This window comes from Procambarus clarkii, chromosome 13 (genome assembly GCF_040958095.1).
Source record: "Procambarus clarkii isolate CNS0578487 chromosome 13, FALCON_Pclarkii_2.0, whole genome shotgun sequence".
NCBI lineage: Eukaryota > Metazoa > Arthropoda > Malacostraca > Decapoda > Cambaridae > Procambarus > Procambarus clarkii.
This window is the reverse complement of record NC_091162.1, coordinates 23476862-23499355: the sequence shown is the minus strand read 5'-3', so window position 1 is coordinate 23499355 and position 22494 is coordinate 23476862. Positions and strand designations below refer to the sequence as shown.

General features: G+C 45.4%; 1 protein-coding gene across 5 annotated transcripts in view; it reads left to right on the top strand.

Moving 5' to 3' along the window:
* LOC123757259 (tRNA pseudouridine(38/39) synthase) overlaps positions 1–22494 on the top strand; it is a 143517-nt gene that overhangs the window by 115028 nt on the left and 5995 nt on the right. For all 5 annotated transcript variants that reach the window (XM_045740783.2, XM_069323795.1, XM_069323796.1 and 2 more), the window contains exons 8-9: positions 8244–8387; positions 8669–8880. In XM_045740783.2, coding sequence (XP_045596739.2) covers positions 8244–8387; positions 8669–8880 — 356 coding nt within the window. The remainder of the gene's footprint in view (positions 1–8243; positions 8388–8668; positions 8881–22494) is intronic.

Below are 22494 nucleotides of genomic sequence, written 5' to 3'. Positions count from 1 at the left end.
GTGAATATGTTGACAACAATTCACACCAGTGTCATGTTGGACAGTGGCAAAGCGCATTTTCAAAGTGCAGTTTGAAAGTGCATCAAGTGCGCGCTTCCCAATATATAAACCTGATTGTGTCATAGACTACAACGTGAACATGCGCCTAGTAGATAAATGTGACACGATGCTCGGTGCTGTCGAGTGCGTTTGTAAGTCTGTGAAGTGGACGAAAAGGTTCTTTTCCCACCTCATTGATGTTGCAGTGCTCAACTGTTTCAACATGTATCTAGTAAAATCAGGCAAGAGACCCCCAATACGAACACTCAGTGTTGCTGTTGTGTCACAACTGCTCGTAAAGTATGGCAAGGAGGGCTCTGTTGCACCGCGCGAGGTGCCAGCAACAATGCCACACACGCAGTTCCAGACAGGCTGAGGGGTAACGAGATGTTCGGTGTCCACATGCTCGAATATATGCCAGGTATATGATATATGCCATCATGGGAAAAGGGTAAACATGCCTGTATTGTATGCAAGAACACTACTCGTAGAGAACAAAAGTGAAGATGCATCAGCACCTGGTGCGTTGAGTGCAAAGTTCCACTATGCCCCGTCACCTGTTTTGCAGCATCTCTCACACTCGCGGAGTTCTGAGTGTGTTGATGGTGTGTGTGTATATAGTGTGGGATACTGTACAGTGTGTAAATATTTTGTAAATACAGTATACATAAATGAGCATGAAACATTAGAAATATGTGCAAGATATGTAAATACATTTGTGATGCACGTAACACAGTGTCTTCGGACAGTACTGATGTTCTACTGCCATAATATTGTGTACGTGTTCATTATACATAAGATTGGCAAGAAAAACAAAACAAATGCATTTGGAGCTGTGCGCAAAAATGAACAAAAATTTATTTGTGGCAACTCGTGCATCTTGAACCTGGCGTGCGACTGCCCCTGGGAGTCTACGCCACATGCGACCAGCAAATCGTGTTGTCATGTGACATTTTCCGGACTCCATTGCGGTCAAAGTAAGTACAATTTTGAGTTTATTTTTACATTTCTGTTTGGAGGGCGAGCAGCACAGTGGTTAAGGGTATCCCCCACACATCCCAACTCTTCTAGTCTCCTTTAACACTATCACGCGCTGGGCATAGACTTGAGCACTTAGAAGTCATGTCCCCAGCGTGTGGGCGAGCGTGCGGGCAAGCGCGCGGGGACACTGAAATCTGTATACTCGTTTCAGTTTTCTCACTTTAATTCTCGTGCTGTTGTTCGTTTCGGTATCATTGTGTTCACAATAGAATTCCCTACAGAATGTATATGCATATAATGTCCAAAAGCCAGGCATGACTCCCAACAGCAAAGCCTAAAGTCTGCAAAAGTTACCCTTGAGCGCACAAAATCAGTAAAATGTGTTTACTCGTTTCAATTTTCTCACCTTAACCCTTCAATTGCGCATCGCATCATATGATGCTTTGACCGACTTGCAGTAAATTGCGCATCGCATCATGTGATGCTTTGGAGTACTACGCAAGATTTAAACGGCCCGCGGATAGACGGGGTTCACCACACCTTCATCAGGGATCTTGTAAACAGACGCCATTTTTTTAAAAAATCGTGGGCCAAACTCCCGGGTGTTATTGGCCTCAGTATTGAATCAGCTACCAAGCCTGATGCACGCAGCATGAGCTCACAGCACTGCTGTTCAACTTGTGACCTCAGCATCGCCTAAAAATGCCATAATATACTTGTTCATGCTATTATGTAGCGATGATATTATTACAGAAGACCCCTGACTGTGATAAAACTGACCAGGGTTCTGATAATAGCAGGATTGTGGTGATATTTAGCGCTGTGCTCCACGGAGGGAGGAGTAATGCTGTGGGAGGGAGGATGGCGGCGTTGTCTTTTGAGTGTATGTGGCCACCTTTTATTGACTGCACTCACCATACCAGCTTAGTGGTTCGCTATGGTGAACACAAATGTAGATACTTATATATAACGTGTGTATAGTGTGAGATAACAGCGAGAGTAGGAGGTTGGGAGCCGCCATTTTGGTGAGGGTGGAGCGTCGTCTGCAGGACTTATCATGTTGTTTACTGATGACCACGATGGTCTTTGGGCACCATACCAGTTTACTTGTACAAGTATGGTGAATAAAACAAGTAGATATTTATATATAATGTGTGTATATAGCATAATAACACCACAAACAGTATTGTTGTAGGAGAAATATTAATGCATCTGGCCTTGAGGGCGGCCGCCACCAGCTGACTGTGTGAGTAGCTACGTCTCTGTGCCTTTACTCACCATACAAACTTAGATGTACAGTTATGGTGAACAAAACATGTAAATACTTATATATAACGTCTGTATATAAAAGCAAAAACAGTATGGTGGGTGGAGAATGGTGGCAAGTCAGGTGAGGTGAGGGAGGGAGTGGCAGCCAGTGGCAGCCAGTCACTGCCTGCCACTGCCACTGCCACTCAGTATACCAACTTAGTGGTTTGTCATGGTGACCAAAACATGCAGATACTTATATATAACCTGTGTATATAGTGTAATAACACTATATTGAACAGTGAACAAAGTATTTGTTCACTGTTTGATGAACATAATTGAATCAACAATATGCACACCATATTTTTTAGTACAGCGATGATTCACTCATTTTATTATATAAATATATCACACTACACACTATTGAATAATATTACAGCAAAAAAACTACGAAAAATCAATCAGAGACATTGAAATAATTAGGTAATTATCTCTTTGTGGAAACTCTGGCCTGACAGCTGGCGATCAACAGATCGCCTGGGACGCACGCTCAGTCAGCACCTGATTTTTGCCACACTTCCCGCCCTATAGTGGGCAATATATGCCACTTAGGATTTTTTTATTTTTCCCGTGATCAGTGAACACAAATTAACAGGTTAGGAAGAAAAAATTATTTTTTATTTTTTTTTTTTTTTTTGGTATGCGCCTGTGGGTGTCAAATGGCATATAGCTATGCGCCATTTAAGGGTTAATTCTCGTGCTATGTCCTTCATTTTGGTATCATTGTGTTCACAATTAAATTCCCTGCAGGTGTATATGCATATAATGTACAAAAGCCCGGCATGATTCCCTGCAGGAAAGCCTAAAGTTACCCATAAATGAGCACCAATTGGCACACTGCAACCTAATGTGTATACTCGTTTAGTTTGATAACATCAATTTTCATGTTAAGTCTTTCATTTTGGTATCAAATTGTTTGCAATAGAAAGGCACGTATTTTAAAACTAGTGTCATAATAATAGAGCAATAACTGGAATTTTAACAAATATTTTAATTTTGTATGCTCATCATCACAAAAATATTTATATCTTTCCAGTGTTCTGACATAAATTTTTGTGTTACATCTTTCATTTTGGTATCAAATTGTTCGCAATGTAAAGGCACGCATTTTAAAACTAATCCCAAAATAATAGGACAATAAATAGAATTTTAACATATATTTTAAAATTTTGACCAAAAACGTATTTATAATCTTTTAAGTGTTCTGACATCAGGTTTTGTGTTACATTTTTCACTTTGATATCAAATTGTGCGCACTTTTAGGGTGCTTATTTTGAAGCTATCCCAAAGTCGATCGGGTAAAAAATGAATTTTATGCAAATATTTTTGTATTGGACGCGAGCACTGTCCACTGCTAGGACTCGAGAGAAAAAATGTGGACGTGAGCGTCGTCCACGGCCATTGATACTGTTAAGGTATCCATACTTTTCCCTAGGGCTGTCCTACTGCTTCATGCTTCATTTAAGTGGCATTGCTGGTTTGTTACTGTTTCTTGTTCTGATTTAAGAGTGTGTTTTGTGTTGCCAACATTGCCTAGGCCCTAGTTTATTATTTCACTCTGATTTAATATTAAGGTTTCCTTCCCTGATGATTGACTTGCAAGTGGGGGTTGGGGACCGTCATCTTGCCGCATACTGTCACCTCTTTCGTGCGGCATTGGCGGAGCCGCTTTGGCTTGCTTTCGGTCTTGGTGTTGCTTTTGCACCGTTAGCAAGCTGTCTTGTGCATTGTTTCACCTCCGGCCTGTTCGTGCGCTGCTTGCACCGTCTTGGTCTCTGGTCAGCATGCTCTGTCTTCTCCTCGGTTGGTAGGGCTTCTTCGGTTCCGGTTTGTTTTTTCTTCGGCTCTTTTTTTTCCTTTTGGCATTTGCCTCTGGGGGTCGGGTCGCTGAGTTTTCTTGCTCCTTCGGTTTTAGCGTTTTGGTTGTTCGGTGGCAGCAGTCTCCATCTTTTCTGCCGCGGGGTGGGGCTGCTGCGTTCTGGAGGGGTCCATGTTTTGTTGATGCTTGGTTGGTCGGGCTAGGGGTGTGTCGTGTTTTTGTGTTTGGTGGCGGCCCTCCGCTGTTGTTTGTGTGCCACGGCATCTGTGTCCGGGGCGCGTTTTGCGTTGATCCAGTTCTGTTCTTCCCGGTTCGTGGGTGATGGTGTCCCGGGTTGTCAGCCGTGTTCTTGTGGCTCAGTTGCCTGTGTTCTTCCCTCATGCCCGTGGCGTTCGTGGCTTCGCTGCTCTCGCTGCCGTCTGAGCGACGTGTTCTTGTGGTCATTCGGGACGTGGATCTTTGGTGTTCGTACGGGGGCCTTGCTGCTCGTTCTCGTGTTGTTCCCGGGACTTTTCAGGGCTGTGGCGCCTTGGGTTGGCGTTTTGCTGCCGGTTGTCTCGCTTCCGTGGGGGGGGGGGGGGTGTGTTGTCCGCCTCCCGGTTCCGTCCCTTTGACCTTCCTCTGTGGGTAGTTAGCTCCGGGGAGTCCCGGAGGCTCCCCGGCAACCCTCCCTCCCTCCGGTCGGCAGTTTTTGCGTGTTTTGACATCCAGCCTCAGAACTGATGGGTGGATAGCCGGCAGTGGAAGGTCTGGGGCTCCCTCTTCCCCCTCCCGGGGAGGGGGGAACTGCGCAGACAGCGGCGCGGTGACGTGTGACATCATACTAGTTTGCTTGTTTTCTGTTGGGGAGTTCTATCCACTAGTTCGGCTTTAGGTAGCAATTTTAACCAGAATAGGGGTTTGTTTTGGAATGCTTACCTTTCTGGATGCTTGACCCGGTCGATGGCAGATATAGAATGCTTCCAACCACACGGGGGTTTCTATAGGCCATTGCTCCCCTTGCCTCTCTGAGGGGGCCAGGTTCTGGCCGTGGTACCCCTGGTAGGCCCTAGAACTCCATACACATGACTGATGCCAAAGTCTGACATTAGCATATCAGCCTGGTAAAGCTCCGGGGAGCCTCCGGGTCTCACCCAGAAAATGGCGTTTCATTACATTCAACGCTGGTTTTTTTTTTAAGTGTCAAAAACCCTTCCCTCAGTATGGGTATGTCAAAAAAAATTCGAAGTTGTACTTACTTTGGCTGCTATGGGGTCCGTAAGTTGGAGCGTGACAATCATTCCCCGTTCGCCCCTGACGTACGCTCTCAGGGCCAGTAGGGTGCCCGGGGCGGGGCGTGCGAGTTGCCGCGGATATATTTTTGTTCATTTTTTGTGCACAGTTCCAAATACATTTTATTTTTTTTACGTGCTAATCCTATGTATAATGAACATGTACACTATATTATGGCAGTAATACATCCGTACTGTTCGAGGACACTGTGTTACGTTTATGACACTTGTGTACACGTATTTTGCACATATTTACCATGTATCATGCTAATTTATGTATATATGCAATCTATTTACAGACTATACACTGTCACACACTATATCACCTCACCAAAATTCCTCCTTCCACAATACTACTCACAACGCTAATTATAACCACAATCCTGGTCACTAATTCCTGTAAATGAATAATTGACCACAAGTTTATTTTGAAAAGGAACCTAAAAAGTCGTTTGAAGATTCCTAGATGGACGAAATAATGCTGTGGTGCTGTGGCTAGCGCTGTGAACATCATTGAATCACTGATTTTCGAACAGTGTACCCAGTCATTATCACACTCAGGCTCTTCTATAATACTTTCATGGCTAAATAATACAGATTATATATATATTTTGACATTATTAGGTGATGCTGTGGTCACACGCTGAACAGCAGTGCTGTGCGCTCATGCTGCGAGCACCAGCCTTGGTTGCTCACTCACTTCTGAGGTTCTCACACCCGGGAATGTGGACCACGATTTTTTTTAAAGATGGCGTCTGTTTACAAGAGCCCTGAGGAAGCTGATGTGAACCCCATGTAGGCACCGGAGTTTTGAATGGAACATGAAAAATACAAATACCCGGAGGTGCATAGCGCACCCCAGACGTGGGCCTGCAGGCGTGTTGCACAGTTAAAGGGTTAAACTGACCAGGAGCACCCATATACCATCAACTATATAGCAAAGGCAGTTGATGTTTTATTCTCTTAAATTTTAGATTTATACTTAATGAGATGTTAATCATTAACCACATTAACATGAAGTATTCAGGTAAGAAGCAAGACTAAAATAACTTCAAGTTAGTATTAATGTTCAAAGAATTGAACTGCATTGTCAGTGATAATGCAGTATATATATTGCACTATGATAATATATATAAGGAGTCACTAAGGGGCTTCCCCAGAAAGCAATAGGTCACCATACTTAGGCAGGCTGTAAGAGAACTGTCCCCACTCATGTCACGCCCTAAAATGTAATGGTTCACAACATCCAAGCATGTTGGTCAATATCCCCAAACAGTATTACAGTGGAACCTCTATTAACGAGTGGCTCTATTAACGAGTGGCTCTATTAACGAGTTTTTCCAGTAACGAGCAAGCCACTTGCAGCAAATTTGTCTCTATTGACGAGCTCGCCTCTATTAACGAGTGAAACCACATGGCGCTTCCTAGCGTCTCGCGGGTTCTCGCAAATTCTCGGACGCCTCCGACGCCAGTGTTGTTGTTGTATCTCACACGACAAGCATCCCTCTGGATTTATTTGAGCTTTTCTTTGGGTTTTTAGTGGTTTTGCGACTACAATTTGTAACACACGATGTCTCCAAAGCTGCTGCTTGCTAAAGATAGTGTTGTCAAGAGGAAGAAAGACACAATTACTGTGGATTTAAAGAAGGAAATTATAGCAAAGCATGAGTGTGGTGTCTGTGTGATTGATCTCACAAGGAAGTATGGCAGGTCCTCATCAACAATTTACACCATTAGTAAGGGAATGAGGAGGTAAGGGAGGATGCTGCCTCTTCCATTGAGATCAGGGAAGTGTTTGGAATGTTTGAAAAGGTGAACGCATTCTTGGAAAAGCTGCCCTGATAAAGCAGTGACAACCCGGTGTGTGAAAATGTTTAATTAATTTATCACTTTGTGATAACACTTTATGAAAGTGTTATCACTTTCGCAGGGATATGTCGCTTGAACGTAACACACTTTTTTTCTCTTGAATGTACCCAAACACCACGCTCAAGCGTCATTTGAGCAAATATTTCTATAAAATCCAATTCTTATCAGATCGACTTGGGGATTGTATACATGTTTGCCATGAAATTTCCGTTTTCTTTAATAACCACATTGCCTATATGAGAAAACGGCATTGTATTGTATCTTCGTGGTAAGACGAAGTTGTTGACACAACGAGTGTAATCAACGTAGTTTTTTATTTGGTGCTGGTCTAACGCATCCTTGTGTGACATTTGAAATGAAATTTGGGTGAAATTCCCAAGAAGAGAGAGTCCGCCTGACTCAGAAGTGGATTCTCCTTCCACACCATAACCCCTCTCATCCTTCCCACCTCCCCATCGTCTCCCTCAAGCCAGCAACTACTCTTCATAAGGTAAAGTAAATATTAAAACACTACAACAAAACATTTATATTTACATGTGCAATATTATATTTACATAAAAAAAAGTCATACAAGTATGGATGTTTTTGGGAGTGGAACGGATTAAATTTATTTCCTTTATTTTAAATGGGGAAATTTGTTTCCAAAGACGAGTTTTCCAGGTAACGAGCTCGGTGCCAGAACGGATTAAACTCGTTAATAGAGGTTCCACTGTACTTTATTTTGCATAGGTTGTTTTCATAAGAACTGGTTTTCACAGACTTTCACTCATAGTGGCAGATACGTTGATTTGTCATTTAATTTATATTTCAGTAGCCTAGAGTGAGATTTAAAGGAAAAGTTCAGAAAATGGACATAGTGCTGTTAAGCCCACGAGAGATTTTTTTTAGGATTGCATTTATTGCTAGTCATTCATCTTTGTCTATGTTGTGGTATCATTCATATTTTATTCTTGCAGGAAGCCACAGTATTGTCTTGCTAGTGATCTGCCTTTAAACCTATATGGAACAAATTTTGAGGGAGTGGACTGGCAATGGGATAATGAAAATCTGCACTGTGTGATTATTCAATTGCAAGCACTGTGGATGCAACACTCAGTACGGTAAAGTGATAATAAATGCACTGATATTTCTCCAGTAGCAAATGTACGAAGATATGTGTTTATAATACTGTAATTTACAATTTTTCTTTTACTGCAGAAGCAGGATAATCAAATGTTTATCCTGCTTCTGCAGTAAAAGAAAAATTGTAAATTATTATGAACATATGGAATACAAAGGAATTCAAGCAATAAAAGACTACTGGGTTGCATGTTATATTGTGATTAACACACAATAATATATTTTGTTTGGACTTAACCAACAATGATTTTGATTATTCCAGGTCAACAATGATTAGAAGAATGCTTTGGGATTTGGAAAGTCGGCATGCAAAGTCAAGTAAAGCAAAAGACGAAAATACATCGGGCGAGTGTATTTTACCATCAACACACACTGAGGCTGACGTGAATAAGTTTCATCATGCTCAGAATGCCAGTCTGACTCCAGGTGCAAGGGCCAAAGTATACAGGCCTCTTCTTTCCAGGCCAACATGCGGTAAGTATGTGCATAGTGCGAGAGATTCTGTTTATTTGGAAGATTTGGAAGATGGACAGTTTATTTGGAAGATTAGACTGTGGAGTCACCTCATGGTACATCCAAACCACTGTCCAGCTGGTCAACAACATTGCAGCTGCTATGAGGCACTGCAAACATGTTCATATAATTCTCTATTCCTTCTGGTAGATCCTTTATGTAGATGACGAACATTACTGGTGCAAGAACTGAACCCTGTGGTGCTCCGCTTAGTACAGTAACACTCCTCCAGTCAGATACATTGTCTCTGATTACCGCCTCATTTCCTTGTCACCTCTCTAGCATGTTCAGTTTCCAAAATCTCTTAAGTATGACTGTCTGAAGCTTTTTCTGTAGGGAGCCCCTACGGCTCCCTGGAGCTTATCGGGCTAATGTATGTTATATTAGACTGGGACATTAGCTAAGGAGTTCAGACCTACCAGGGACCAGCGCCAGAACCTGGCCACTTCAGAGAGGTTTCAGGGAGCAATGACCCTGGAAAACCCTCTTGTGTTTGGGGTTTTCCTTATCTGCCATCGACTGGTGTTAGGCACCCAGAAAGGTAGGCAAACAAAACAAACCCTACATGGTAAAAAACTAAAACAAAAAACCGAACAGAAATGTAGAGACTCCCTACAATCCCAAGGAAACGAGCAAACATCACACTTTACTGCCGCACCGATCATCCCGCGCAGCCCTCCCCGCCCAAAGTGGAGGAAGGGGGAGCCCCGGACCTCACTGAGCCTGCTGCCTAGCATCAGTTCGTAAGCTAATGTCAACCGGGATAGACGGTTCCCTGGCCTCAGTTTACTAGGCGGTGTTTGCCTTGTGTGGCATTCACTGCTGTGTGTTGTGTTGTACGGTGGCCAGGTGTTCCTCATCAGTATCAGGGCTGCATGCTGCTTATGGGATTCCCTCCCTAAGCGCCCTGTGAGTACTGCTCCAGCGTGACAGGGTTATCTTTCCTGGGACATTCGGGAACCATTCCGGTAGAGGTTCTTGCTGCTCGGCATTTGCCTCGCCCTTGGGGCCAGCTGGGGCTTGGGGCCCTTCTTTGGCCCTGGGTAGGGACTGGTATTGTGCTGGTTAGGGTGTCAAGGTGTTGTGCGATCTGCCACCTAAGCAGCGACAGGTTCTTGTTGCCTCTGGAGACGGTGTACTTTTGCAGGGTTTTTCTTTTGTTTTTATTTTCATTTGCCTCGTGGGGGTCTGCCTAGTGTGGCTATAGTTCCACTGGTAGTGTTTGGTGGCCCTCTGCTAGGCCCCAGTGATTGTACACGTCGCATTGGTTTTCAGTGTTGTCCTCTACCCCCTTGTTATTTTTGGGTTTCTTAACCGGTTAGCAACACCTTGCCCGGGCTTTCCGTAGTTGTTATCTTACGGGCCCTGGAAACCCCTGTCAAGGCTCGGTGGACCATTGAATGTGTCTTCCGGGTTCCAACCCGTCTTGTATGGGATCGTTGGTTGCTGTGCCCTTGTCTCCGGGTGACAGTCGCCACTTTTACCTCCGTCATGTTGCCTGTTGGGTCACTGACACCTTGACCCGGAGTCTTGCAAGAGAGATTCTCTGCTTGTTCTCCAGTACTCTCCTGATGTTATTACTGTTCAGAGTACAGGCGGCATCCGCCCTGGTGACCACGCCCTGGTGGCCACGCCCTGGCGGCGTGGACACCAGGGCGGCGTTGCGGTTTGTTTACATGCGCCAGGGTGTGCGAGCGAGCATCTTGGGTGAGTTTTTTCACCTTTTTCAGGCGTTTTATTCTCCTGTTGTCGTTTCTTTGCTTTTCTGGTGTTTTCTGCCTGTTTTCTGTTCCTCTGGGAACGTTTGAGTGTTGATTTTACACCAGGTTTTCCATTTTGTCGGTTTTGGGCCTGGGCCCTTGGGTTTGGGCTCAGTGTCTGTCTGTTATGCTTGCTCCCACACCTTGTCCCTCGGTTTTCGGTCTGTTTTGACCATTTACCTGGGGGTTCTGTCTGGGGCTGTGCTTTGCCTTTCTGTGGTGTATCCCTGCCGGCAAATGTGGTGGTTTGGGCTCCTCCTGGTTCGATTCCAAATTCCTTTGGGTTCTTTGGTTTTGTTTCGGAGGTTTCTTCCTCTTGGGCCCCCTTTGTGGGTTCAGGGGGCTTTGAACAAATCCACAAGGGCCATGACGAGGATTCGAACCTGCGTCCGGGAGCATCCTAGACACTGCCTTAATCGACTGAGCTACGACAGGGTAAAAGGGTTGAAACCAAAGTTCTACTGAACTTACTGGATCCCGTAGCCTCTCCGAGGCACAAACCAGGCTTTTACACAACAGGGGGCTTTGTTTCCTCGTGTATGACCCGGTTCTGCCTTCTGGGGTTCCGGGGTCTTCCTGGCTTGCAGACTGATCTTTTTGGGTCTTGGCACGTGTTGTGGTTGTGCTGGGACTTTGGGGTTTTGTTGTCGAGGTGGGCCTTTTGATGCAGTTTTGTGCCTTCTTCGCCTGGCCAGCATGGTGTTCTCTGCCCACTGGTCGGCGGCTTGTAATTTTCTTTTCACGTGTACGTGTGTGTACACATGTACATGTACATGTGTACACTGTGTGTGTGTGTGTGTGTGCACATGTGTATGTGCATATACACCTTGTGTGTAATACACCTTGTGTGTGTGTATTTATGTGTATGTGTAGATATATATATGTATATATACATAATATATATATGTATGTATGTGTATATATGTATGTATGTTTTTCTTTCAGAAGGGGGGCTCTGTTCCCTTCGCTGTTGATGGGGTTCTGGTGGAGCAGCTTCCTCTGTTGACTCTCGCATGGTCCTGCAGTTTGTGGGCACTTTAGGTTGTCTTCCAGCCTCTGGTGGCGGCAGCGGACAGCTTCTCCCCCTTTGGGGGTTTCAGGGCTGGCGGGGTGGGTTTCTTCCCCTGCGCGTCATCATGTCATCTTAGTGGGTGCGTTGAACGTGGTCGATCCGCCCCATCCTTCTGGGGTTCCCGTCTGCTCTATGCAGACACAGGCCTGGCGAATCTGTGGTTCTTCTGGTCTTCTTCAGTCTGCGCCCTGGATTCTATGCCCTCATCGGAGGACTGTTGTCTCCGATGCTGGTTTCTGTTGGGGCCGGGTGCCTGGATGGTGGCCCTGGACGTCCAGGTCAATTCTTGTCACGTTCTTCTCCAGTTTTCCGGGACTGGCACAGTTGGTGGTGGGGCTTCAGACTTGCCGTTTTTGTTGCCTTCCCTAGTTTGTAATTGTCACTTGGTGTATTTACACATCTTTACTGGATCTTGGTGCCCTGTCGGAGTCTGCTTGGGATTCGGTGTCTGGCCTACCTCGACGACTGGCTGGTGTGGGCTCCCAGTCGGTCTGCTTGTCTGCTCAGCCAGGTGTGTGGTTCTTTCCAGATCGCCGGGTTTGGTTTCCTGGTGATCTGGAGGCCTGTTGCATCTGTTTCCGTCCTGGGTTCGGACCTGGCTGGGTCTTGTTTAGGGCTCTTGGGCCGCTCCTTGTCCTTCCCTCCAGAAGTGTTGCTGTGGCTGTAATCCCGCCTTCGGCTGTTCATGAAGGGCTCCCTGGTTGCTCAGCGGTTACTTGAGCAGTTGTGCGGGAGTGTCTGTTTGGTTCCTTTGGAGACTCTCCTTTCGCCTCTCTTGCAATCGGTGGGTTCGTTCCTCTGGGGATCTTGTGTTGGTGCTGTCACCAGCTTCCTCTTTGGGGTTTTCGGGGTTCCGTGTCTTGGCACCTTCCCGAGCTTTCGCTCGATGTGTGACCAGTGCTCACCAGGTCGGCCGGGGATGGTGGGGTCTGTCCATCCGTCGGGCTCACAGCACTGGTTCGGGAGTTCGTGGCTGTCTGGTTTGCACTTTGGAGGGTTCGGGTCACTCGGTGCTCTACCATTCAGCTCCATTCGAACTGTTCTCTGGTTGTTCTTTGCCGGAACCACAGGGTTTTTCTTAGGTGTTTGCCTTTGGGGTTGGTCCCTTCGAGTGGCTCGTTTGCTGGATTCTCGGGGTTTGGCTAACCTTGAGGTTCATGTCCGGGGTGTGTCCTACGTCCTGGCGGACAGCCTGTCTCGGTTCATTCCTCTGTTAATGGATTGGCTAGTCGTCGCCGACTCGTTTCGTTGGCTCTGCCTGACGTATGGACTCCTGGCCATGGACTGTCTTTGACTTGGCGTTGTCTAGTCGTCGCCCATTCTATGTGGGGCCCTTACCCGCGAGCAAGGCGTTCACAGGTGGATGCCTTTCAGCAGGACTGGTCGAGGTGGGGGTACCTGTTCATCTTCTCCCGGTTCAGCTGTTGCTTCAGGTTCTGGCTCGGTTGGAGTTCATTCCCAAGAGAGTAGTTCTCATGGTCTCTTGGTGGCCGGCCCAGCTATATTTTCAGACGATGCTTGATAGGTGTCCGAACCCGGGGCGTTTTCCCGCGGCTCCACCTCTTTCGGCAGGTCGGACCAGTCCTGTACATAACTGGTTCACAGGACTGGTTCAGCCTTCTCCTCGGCTCTTCATGTCTGGTATTTTGACGCGGGTATCACCATCTCTGTGGTGATCAGTTGGCTTTGTTGATGGTGTCCCACCTACGAGCTTTGTCTCAGCGACAGTATGATGTTCCTGGTGTTTCTATGCACCTTTTTCTTGCTCTTCGTAGGTCCGTCTTCTCTTTCGCATCGGGTTGTCTTGTCCTTTCTTGGGTTTTCAGGACTACAGTTATTTGATGTGTCTTACTGTCGCCTCGTTTTGTGTGGCGCTGGCAGGCTTGAGTTCGGGGTGGACGTCACATCTGCCCAGTTCCGTTCGCTTTCTCGTGTTTTGTTTCACCTCCGGCCTGCTCATGCGTCGCCTGAGCCATCCTGGTCCTTGATCAGGGTGCCCTCTTATCTTCTCCTCAGTTTGTGGTAGCCCCTTCGGTTCAGGTTTCTGCTCTTTGGTACTGGTGGTAGGTTTGTACGTTTGCAGCCTTTCTCTGTCCTTCTAGCGACGGTTGAGACGGCTGCTTACCGGGGGGGGGGGGGGGGTCCTTGGGTTATTGATGCTTGATTGGTTCGACCGGGGGTGCGTCCTGTGTTGTCAGGTTGCGCTTTTTTTTTGCCGTTACCTGCGTACCGGTTCTGGGGATGCGCTTTGTGTTGATCCGGTTCCCCTCATTCCCTTTTTCAGGGCTCGGGTCTCCCAGGTCAGCTGCCCACACTTTCACGTGAAAGGCACGGAATGCTACATAAAGAGTGGCAAGCCGGATAATGAATTTGGAGGAAACTCTATAAATTTGTTATACCAGACCGACAGAGAATTCAAAAGGAGCAGCATGGAGAGTGTATGGAACTGGATGCCAGATCCACTTGCATTCCAGAATTACAGATACAATTACACCCCGAAAGGGAACTACAACTACGACAGGCAACTGCCCTACAACAATCAGTACTGGTCAGAACAAACTCATTATGTCCACGCATAATGGGCTTGCCTGAAAAAGTCTCCCATTCAAACTATCACTAATAGAGTAACCTCATTCATCTTTGCCAACATACAAGGACTGAAAACAAGAACAAACAACAAAGTACAATTCATAAATGGCTCCTCACGGAGTCAAATGCAGTATTTGGAGCTTTCACAGAAACCCATGCAGGGGAATTGTTGGACAGTGAGATCTGGATTCCAGGATATAACCTATACAGGTGTGATAGGAAAATTAGGTCACATGGAAGAGTGGGTCTGTATATTAGGGAAGACCTTGTATGCTCGGAGCTCCTAAACGTTACAAATGAGGTGGTAGAGGTACTGGGATTAAAAAATAGAGAAAATAAATTTAGTGATTATTCTAATATACAAACCGCCAGATGCAACGGCTGAGGAATTCGCAGAACAGATAAACAAAATAGAGAATAGCCTTGATAATTTGGAGAACCCGATACCTGATATTATCTTCCTAGGTGACTTCAACTTGCCTAGTCTCAGGTGGAAAATAGCAAACAGTAATATTATACCAGGAAATCTATCGGGACCTAACCAACCACAGATTAGAGAACTACTTTTTTTCTGTGACAAATTTTCACTCAATCAGCAGATATCGGAGCCAACGAGAAATGAAAATATTCTAGATCTGGTCTTTACGAACAATGAAGACATTATCAGAGACATTACGATATCAGATACCACATACTCAGATCACAAACTCATTGAAGTGCAAACGACCATCAATACTCAGAATAGACCTAAAAACGTTGATAAAGCGAGAGGGGCTATTCAGTAAATTCAATTTTAATAATAAAAGGATAGACTGGGAGATAATAAACAGGGAACTTACAAACATTCCATGGGAAACTGTTCTAAGTAATACAAGTCCTACAGAAGGAATAGAAAAACTGACTTCGGAAGCGTATCAAGTCTGAAACATGTTCCTTTGAGGAAAGCCAGAAAGAGATCTAACGTAGAAAGAGAACGCAGACGACACTATAAACGCAGAAAAAAAATAACGGAACTGCTTATGCAGACACGAATTTCCCGTCAAAGAAGGAATAATTTAAATAGGGAGATTGAAGAGATCGAGCGGAAATTGAAACACTCATATGAAACTGAAGAAAGGCAGTTAGAACAGAAAGCAATTCAGGAAATAAAGAAAAATCCAAAATATTTCTTCTCATATGCGAAATCAAAAGCAAAAACCACTGCCAGTATTGGACCTATTTGTACAAGTGAAGGTTCATACACGGAGGATGACAAAGAAATTAGTGAAATCCTAAAAAAGCAGTATGAGGACATGTTTAGCACTCCAATAAACAACATGAAAGTGGAAGATCCAGACAATTTCTTTATGCGGGATATTCAAACCCCTGTAAATATAACTGATATCAACACGAGCGCACTAAATTTTAAAAGAGAAATTGAAAACATGCCCATGCACTCGGCCCCAGGTCCAGACTCATGGAATTCAATATTTATAAAGAAATGCAAAGTGCCGATATCACAGGCACTTAGCATAGTGTGGAGGAAGAGCTTGGACACGGGGGGGAGATACCAGATGCACTTAAAGTAGCAGACATAGCCTCTCTACACAAGGGAGGGAGCAAAGCATTGGCAAAGAATTATAGACCAGTTGCACTAACATCGCACATCATAAAAGTATTTGAGAGAGTGATTAGGAGTCAGGTCACCAATTTCATGGAGACCAATGACCTTCACAACCCAGGCCAACATGGATTTCGAGCGGGAAGATCGTGCCTCTCACAGCTACTTGAGCACTACGACAAAGTCACTGAGGCATTAGAAGAAAAACAGAATGCTGATGTGATATACACGGACTTCACAAAGGCTTTCGATAAATGTGACCATGGCGTGATAGCACATAAAATGAAGTCAGTGGGAATAACCGGTAAAATAGGACGCTGGATACTCAGTTTTCTGTCAAACAGGACTCAGCGAGTAATGGTCAACCATATAAAATCTAGTCCAAGTGCAGTTAAAAGCTCTGTACCTCACTGCTGCTTTTCCTTATTCTCATATCAGATATAGACAAAAATACAAGTCACAGCTTCGTTTCATCCTTTGCAGATGACACAAAAATCAGTATGAAAATTACCTCGGCTGAAGACATTGAAAAACTTCAAGCTGATATTAATAAAGTTTTCGACTGGGCATCAGAAAATAACATGATGTTTAACAGTGATAAATTCCAGGTACTCAGGTATGGTAAAAATGAGGACCTAAAACATAATACAGAGTACAAAACACAATCAAATGTACCCATAGTAGGAAAACAGCATGTAAAGGATTTGGGAATAATAATGTCTGACGACCTAACGTTTAAGGAGCAATAACCAAGCAAATATTGCGACAGCCAGAAAAATGATAGGATGGATTACGAGAACTTTCAAATCCAGGGATCCCATCACAATGGTTGTACTCTTCAAGTCACTTGTGTTGTCCCGTCTTGAGTACTGCTCAGTACTCACTTCCCCCTTCAGAGCAGGAGAGATTGCTGAAATAGAGGGAATACAGAGAACATATACGGCACGCATAGACGCAATAAAGCACCTAAATTATTGGGATCGTCTCAAAGCCCTCCAAATGTACTCACTAGAAAGAAGACAAGAGAGATATCAAATAATATACACCTGGAAGATACTGGAGGGCCAGGTACCAAATCTACACAGTAAAATAACAACGTACTGGAGTGAACGATATGGAAGAAAATGCAGAATAGAACCAGTGAAGAGCAGGGGTGCCATAGGCACAATCAGAGAACACTGTATAAACATCAGAGGTCCGCGGTTGTTCAACGTCCTCCCAACGAGCATAAGAAATATTGCCGGAACAACTGTGGACATCTTCAAGAGGAAACTAGATTTATTCCTCCAAGGAGTGCCGGACCAACCGGGCTGTGGTGGGTATGTGGGCCTGCGGGCCGCTCCAAGCAACAGCCTAGTGGACCAAACTCTCACAAGTCAAGCCTGGCCTCGGGCCGGGCTTGGGGAGTAGAAGAACTCCCAGAACCCCATCAACCAGGTATCAACCAGGTAACAGAGTTTTTAGGTCTTCCAGCCTGCAGTCTATCCTTGCGCTGTGCCTTTCGGACGTTTGAAGCTTTCGCTGCTGTGTTGGTGACGTACGTCTAGGGCTCATTTTGGGCACAAGGATTTGAGGGTCGCACAGGTTCCTGGGCCCCCCCCCCGTTCTTTATGCGCGCGTCTGCTCCTATCTGTTTCTTGTTTCCTTGGGTCGCAGGTTGCACCCTGTTGTCTCAGCTTCTCGTTGCGAAGTTTGTGGTGGCCGCTTCCCAGGTCAGCTTTTCTTTTCCTTCTCTTTGGGTATAAAGCTCCAGGGAGCTGTAGGGGTTCCCCACAGAAAACCAGTGTTGAATGTAATAAAACGCCATTTTCTGGGTGAGCCCCGGAGGCTCTCTGGCAACCCTCCCTCTCACCGGTCGGCAGTTTTTTCGCATTGGTTGAAGCTTAGCTTCCGAACTGATGCTAGGCATCCGGTGCGGTGAAGTCCGGGGCTCACCCCTCCCCCTCTCGGGACGGGGAGGGCTGGGCTGCGCGGACGATCGGCGCAGCAGTAAAGTGTGATGTTTGCTTGTTTGCTTGTTTCCTTGGGATTGTAGGGAGTTTCTTCCTCTCTGTTCGGTTTTTTGTTTTAGCTTTTCACCATGTGAGGTTTGTTTTGTTATGGCCTACCTTTCTGGGTACCTAACCCCGGTCGATGGCAGATAAGGAAAACCCTAACCACAAGGGGGTTTTCCAGGGCCATTGCTCCCTGAAATCTCTCTGATGTGGCCAGGTTCTGGTGCTGGTCCCTGGTAGGTCTGAACTCCTTAGCTGATGTCCCAGTGTAATATAACATACATTAGCCCGATAAGCTCCAGGGAGCCTCCGGGGCTTACCCAGAAAAATGGCGTTTCATTACATTCAACGCTGTTCTTTTTTTCCCCTGGTCTGGCTGTTAGTCAAGACTCCACCTTGCTAGAACCCAATTAGGAATAAAAGCTCCTTCTTGCTCCTTGGTGTCCAACTTAGCCGTGGTTTCAGGTGCTGCCTGCTCGCTGTCCGTACCCGGGCATTTTTCCACAGCTCTGCCTCTTCCAGAAGGTTGGCCCAGTGACATATTTTGCTCATTCGACCTCAGGTCTTTGCGTCTGATATATCTGATGCAGGATTATCCCCACAGTTATGGTGACCAAGTGGCTTCATTAATAGTGTCCCACTCGAGTTGTTTTTGGTGACAATATAAGGTTTCTTATAGCTCGTTTTGCTATTTCCTTTCTCATCATCATTGCTCTTCTGGTTTGGAGCGAGTGGTGCTCTCCTTTCTTGGCTCTTTCTGGATCAGCGTGTTATGCTGAATACTGTCGCTTTGTACTGTGTGGTGCTGGTAGGAGCTGCTACAGTTTCATTCGGGGTTGATATTACTGTAGAAGCTCGATAATCTGGAGCCCACCGATCTGGAAAAACCCTAATCCGACAAAAATCGTGACTAAATAAAGTTATATCCCTATCCAGACAGAATGTTCATAGAAGTCGAACTATTGGATATTTGGCCGGATAAGCGTATACTGATAGAAAGTTTGAAGTCTAAAAATCTCTCCAAAACCAAGGGACGACTTGCTGCTGAATATAAAATATGAACTGTTACCACTGAGAGATAAACCAGTGAAACACCCGGCCGAACACTCCTTGAACACCTCTAGGAAGGGAGGGAGTCAGTCAGACAGGAAGGGAGGGAAGGAGGGAGTCAGGAAGGAAGGAAGGGAGGGAGGGAGTCAGTCGGGAAGGGAGGGAGGGAGTTGGGATAGGAGGACTGTGGGGAGTGTGTGTACCAGATGTGACTCACGTTAACCCTACCAAGGGAGGGTGGCGGTTGGAGGTGTTGCAAGAGTCTATGAACTATATTGCTTTCTTATTGCCAGTGGAGAGCTAGTTACGAATACTAAATAACACACTACAGTGGTACCTTTGTTTACAAATTTAATCCATTCCCAGAGACAGCTCGTAACCCAAAATGAATTTTCCCATAAGAAATAATGTAAATTGAATTAATCTGTTCCACACTCCAAAAATATTAAATTCAAAATACATTTCATATATAATAAACAAATATTTTGTACTATAGTATGTGCATGTTATAGCTTACCTTTATTGATGACTCTTGTTGGCATATGGAAGACAGTGAGGAGAGGTGTTAGTGTTTGAAAGGGGAGTTCCCTTCCATTATAACATCAGGCAGTGATGACTTCTCTGGGGGTACACTCTCTCCTACATTTTGCCTGCACTAGGACCTGGTTGTGGCTCACTGCTTGTTTATTTCATAAAGAACCTTTCCATAGACTTGTTTTTCCTCTATGGTCATCCTTACATGTATTTTCATAGGTTGAATCTTACCAATGACTTTCTTGGGACCCATGGTGTGGTATATAATAATTACATTTATGTTTAGAAACAAAAAATGCTGAAAAATCAATGAAATTCTTTACAAAGAATTCAAGCACGATCGTCACTACGAGGGAGGCGCTGTTAAACTGAGGCGCGGTCGCCCATTCCACCAGGAACCATGCGCTCGGTTGACCCATACGTGTGTCAACAAATTTGCAACTTGAGGCAAAGCTCACAAACTGAATCAATTTTTACGAAGAAATTGAACGCATAACCCGAAAAATTTGTAAATAGGGGCATCCGTAAGCAGAGGTTCCACTGTCTAATATTTGAACTATTTGCTTGGCTACTTATTCATTTAAACATTTACAAGAAAATAAAATAGGTTTTAACAGAACTTAACCCTTAACCCTTAAAGTGCGCATCACGTCATATGACGTGCTAGGCGTTATACCAGTCAAATGCGCTTCACATCATATGACGTATATGGGTACCTGCGCACGATTTGAATGTCCCGCGGTGTAGCTGGGGTTCCCATACACTGCCCAGGGGCTATAGTAAACAGCGGCCATTTTGAAAAAATTCCCGCTCACGAACCGAAGGCGTGGGAGGCCTCAGTTTAGCGAGAGTCACCATGGCGAGCGCACGGTCAAACGCCTCACGGGCACGGACCACTCAATCCCTCACCCCAGAGCAAATAGCCCACGAATTATTCTCTGAAAGTGAAGAAAGTGTGTTTGATGATTCAGACAACGATGAGGATCATACACAGTTGTCGAGTGATAGTAGCAGCAGCAGTAAGAGTGACAATGCTCACCATGCCATGGCGAGGCCTCTACTCTCACCCATGCCTCCTCGGCCAGTTTCTACCCCAATTCTACCACGACCTCACAGTTCCTGTGGATATTTTCTGTTTGAGGGTGACGAGTCAGAGGGAGGTGACTCCTTTTCTGGGTTTAGTGACTTAGATCATAGTTTTATTGAGCCTGTGGCTGGTACCAGTGGTGTAACTGGGCAAGAAATTGTCGCGTCAGCAGCATCTCGCCCAGCCAAGCGCCACCGCATGGCACCACATGAGGGACCAAGACCCTCGTGTTCACGTGCATCCACCTCACGTGCATCCACCTCACGTGCATCCACCTCACGTGCATCCACCTCACGTGCACCCACCTCACGTGCACCCACCTCACGTGCACCCACCTCACGTGCATCCACCTCACGTGCATCCACCTCACCTGCACCCACCTCACCTGCACCCACCTCACCTGCACCCACCTCACCTGCACCCACCTCACGTGCATGTAGCCACCGTGCTTCTCGCAGACGGTATTCAGCTCGGTCGCCGGTATGCATCGCTTCCTCACCGTCTTTCCTCTGCATCTCGCAGGATGCCTGGTGTACTTGAGTGGAGTGATGGTGACGATTTTATTCCTAATATTCCTCACTTTGACGATAAAGATGTAGGGATTACAAACCTTTTCCCTAATCAGGGTGAGGACATGGCTGAGATGGAATATTTTACAGCATTCTATGATGAACCACTCATGGAATACATTGTACACCAAACGAACCTGCATGCTGCTTACCTGATTGAGAGGGAAATCACAGAATCTTCACGACTGCAGCGTTGGAAAAATACCACAGTTGCGGAAATGTATGTGTTTTTGGCACTCTGTTTGTTGATGAAGCACTGTCACAAACATGCAATAAGTGACTATTGGAGCAAGGACCATACAATACCAACACCTTTATTTGGGAAATATATGTCACAAGACAGGTTTCAGATACTCCTCAGGTGTCTACATTTTGGAAGTGTTCAGGACCGAACAGCTGATGATAGACTGTGGCGAGTGAGGCACTACATGAACGATGTTATTGGAAAATTCAGAGATTTTTACGTACCAGCACAGAAGCTGGTGGTTGATGAATCTCTCGTACTTTTCAAGGGACGTGTTCCATTCAAACAGTACATTCCGTCAAAACGAAACCGATTTGGCCTGAAATTTTTTGTTCTTTGTGATTGTGAGACAGGATACGTGTTACACATGATTTTGTACTCGGCTAGTGATGTAGACATTCCCGGTAACGACGAACATGGATTCTCGGGGAGTGTAGTGAAGACCATCATGGCTCCGTGGATGAACAAGGGACACATTTTATACACGGATAATTACTATACAAGTCCCTTGCTAGCTCGGTTCTTGCTAGAAAATAGAACCTGATTGGGTGGTACAGTAAAGCCACAATGAAGGGAAATGCCTGTGTTTGACAACGACATTGCAGTTGGTGAGTGTCAGAGAAGGAAAAGTGATAACATTCTGTCAGTTCGGTGGAAAGACAAAAGAGAGGTGAACTTGTTGACAACAATTCATGATGGAACAATGGTGAACAGTGGGAAAGTGAGCCATAAAACAAATGCACCACTATATAAGTCAGACTGTGTTTTAGACTATAATATCAACATGTGGTTGATTGATAAATCAGACATGATGCCTTGCACTGAAATGTGTACAAGTCTCAAAACTTGATACAGTACATTAATTGTAAGTGACTCCTTATCATCCTTAAATGCTCTCAACTCTTTAAGACATAACTGTAACATGCTCGTGTCCGAAGCTAGACACAAATACAACAAAATTATTAAGGATGGTAACAGAGTCCATTTCATGTGGTCTCCATCTCATGTTGGCCTCCGAATGCATGATAGAGCTGATAAGTTAGCCAAAGATTCTGCCTTTAAAGGAGCCGTTGAGT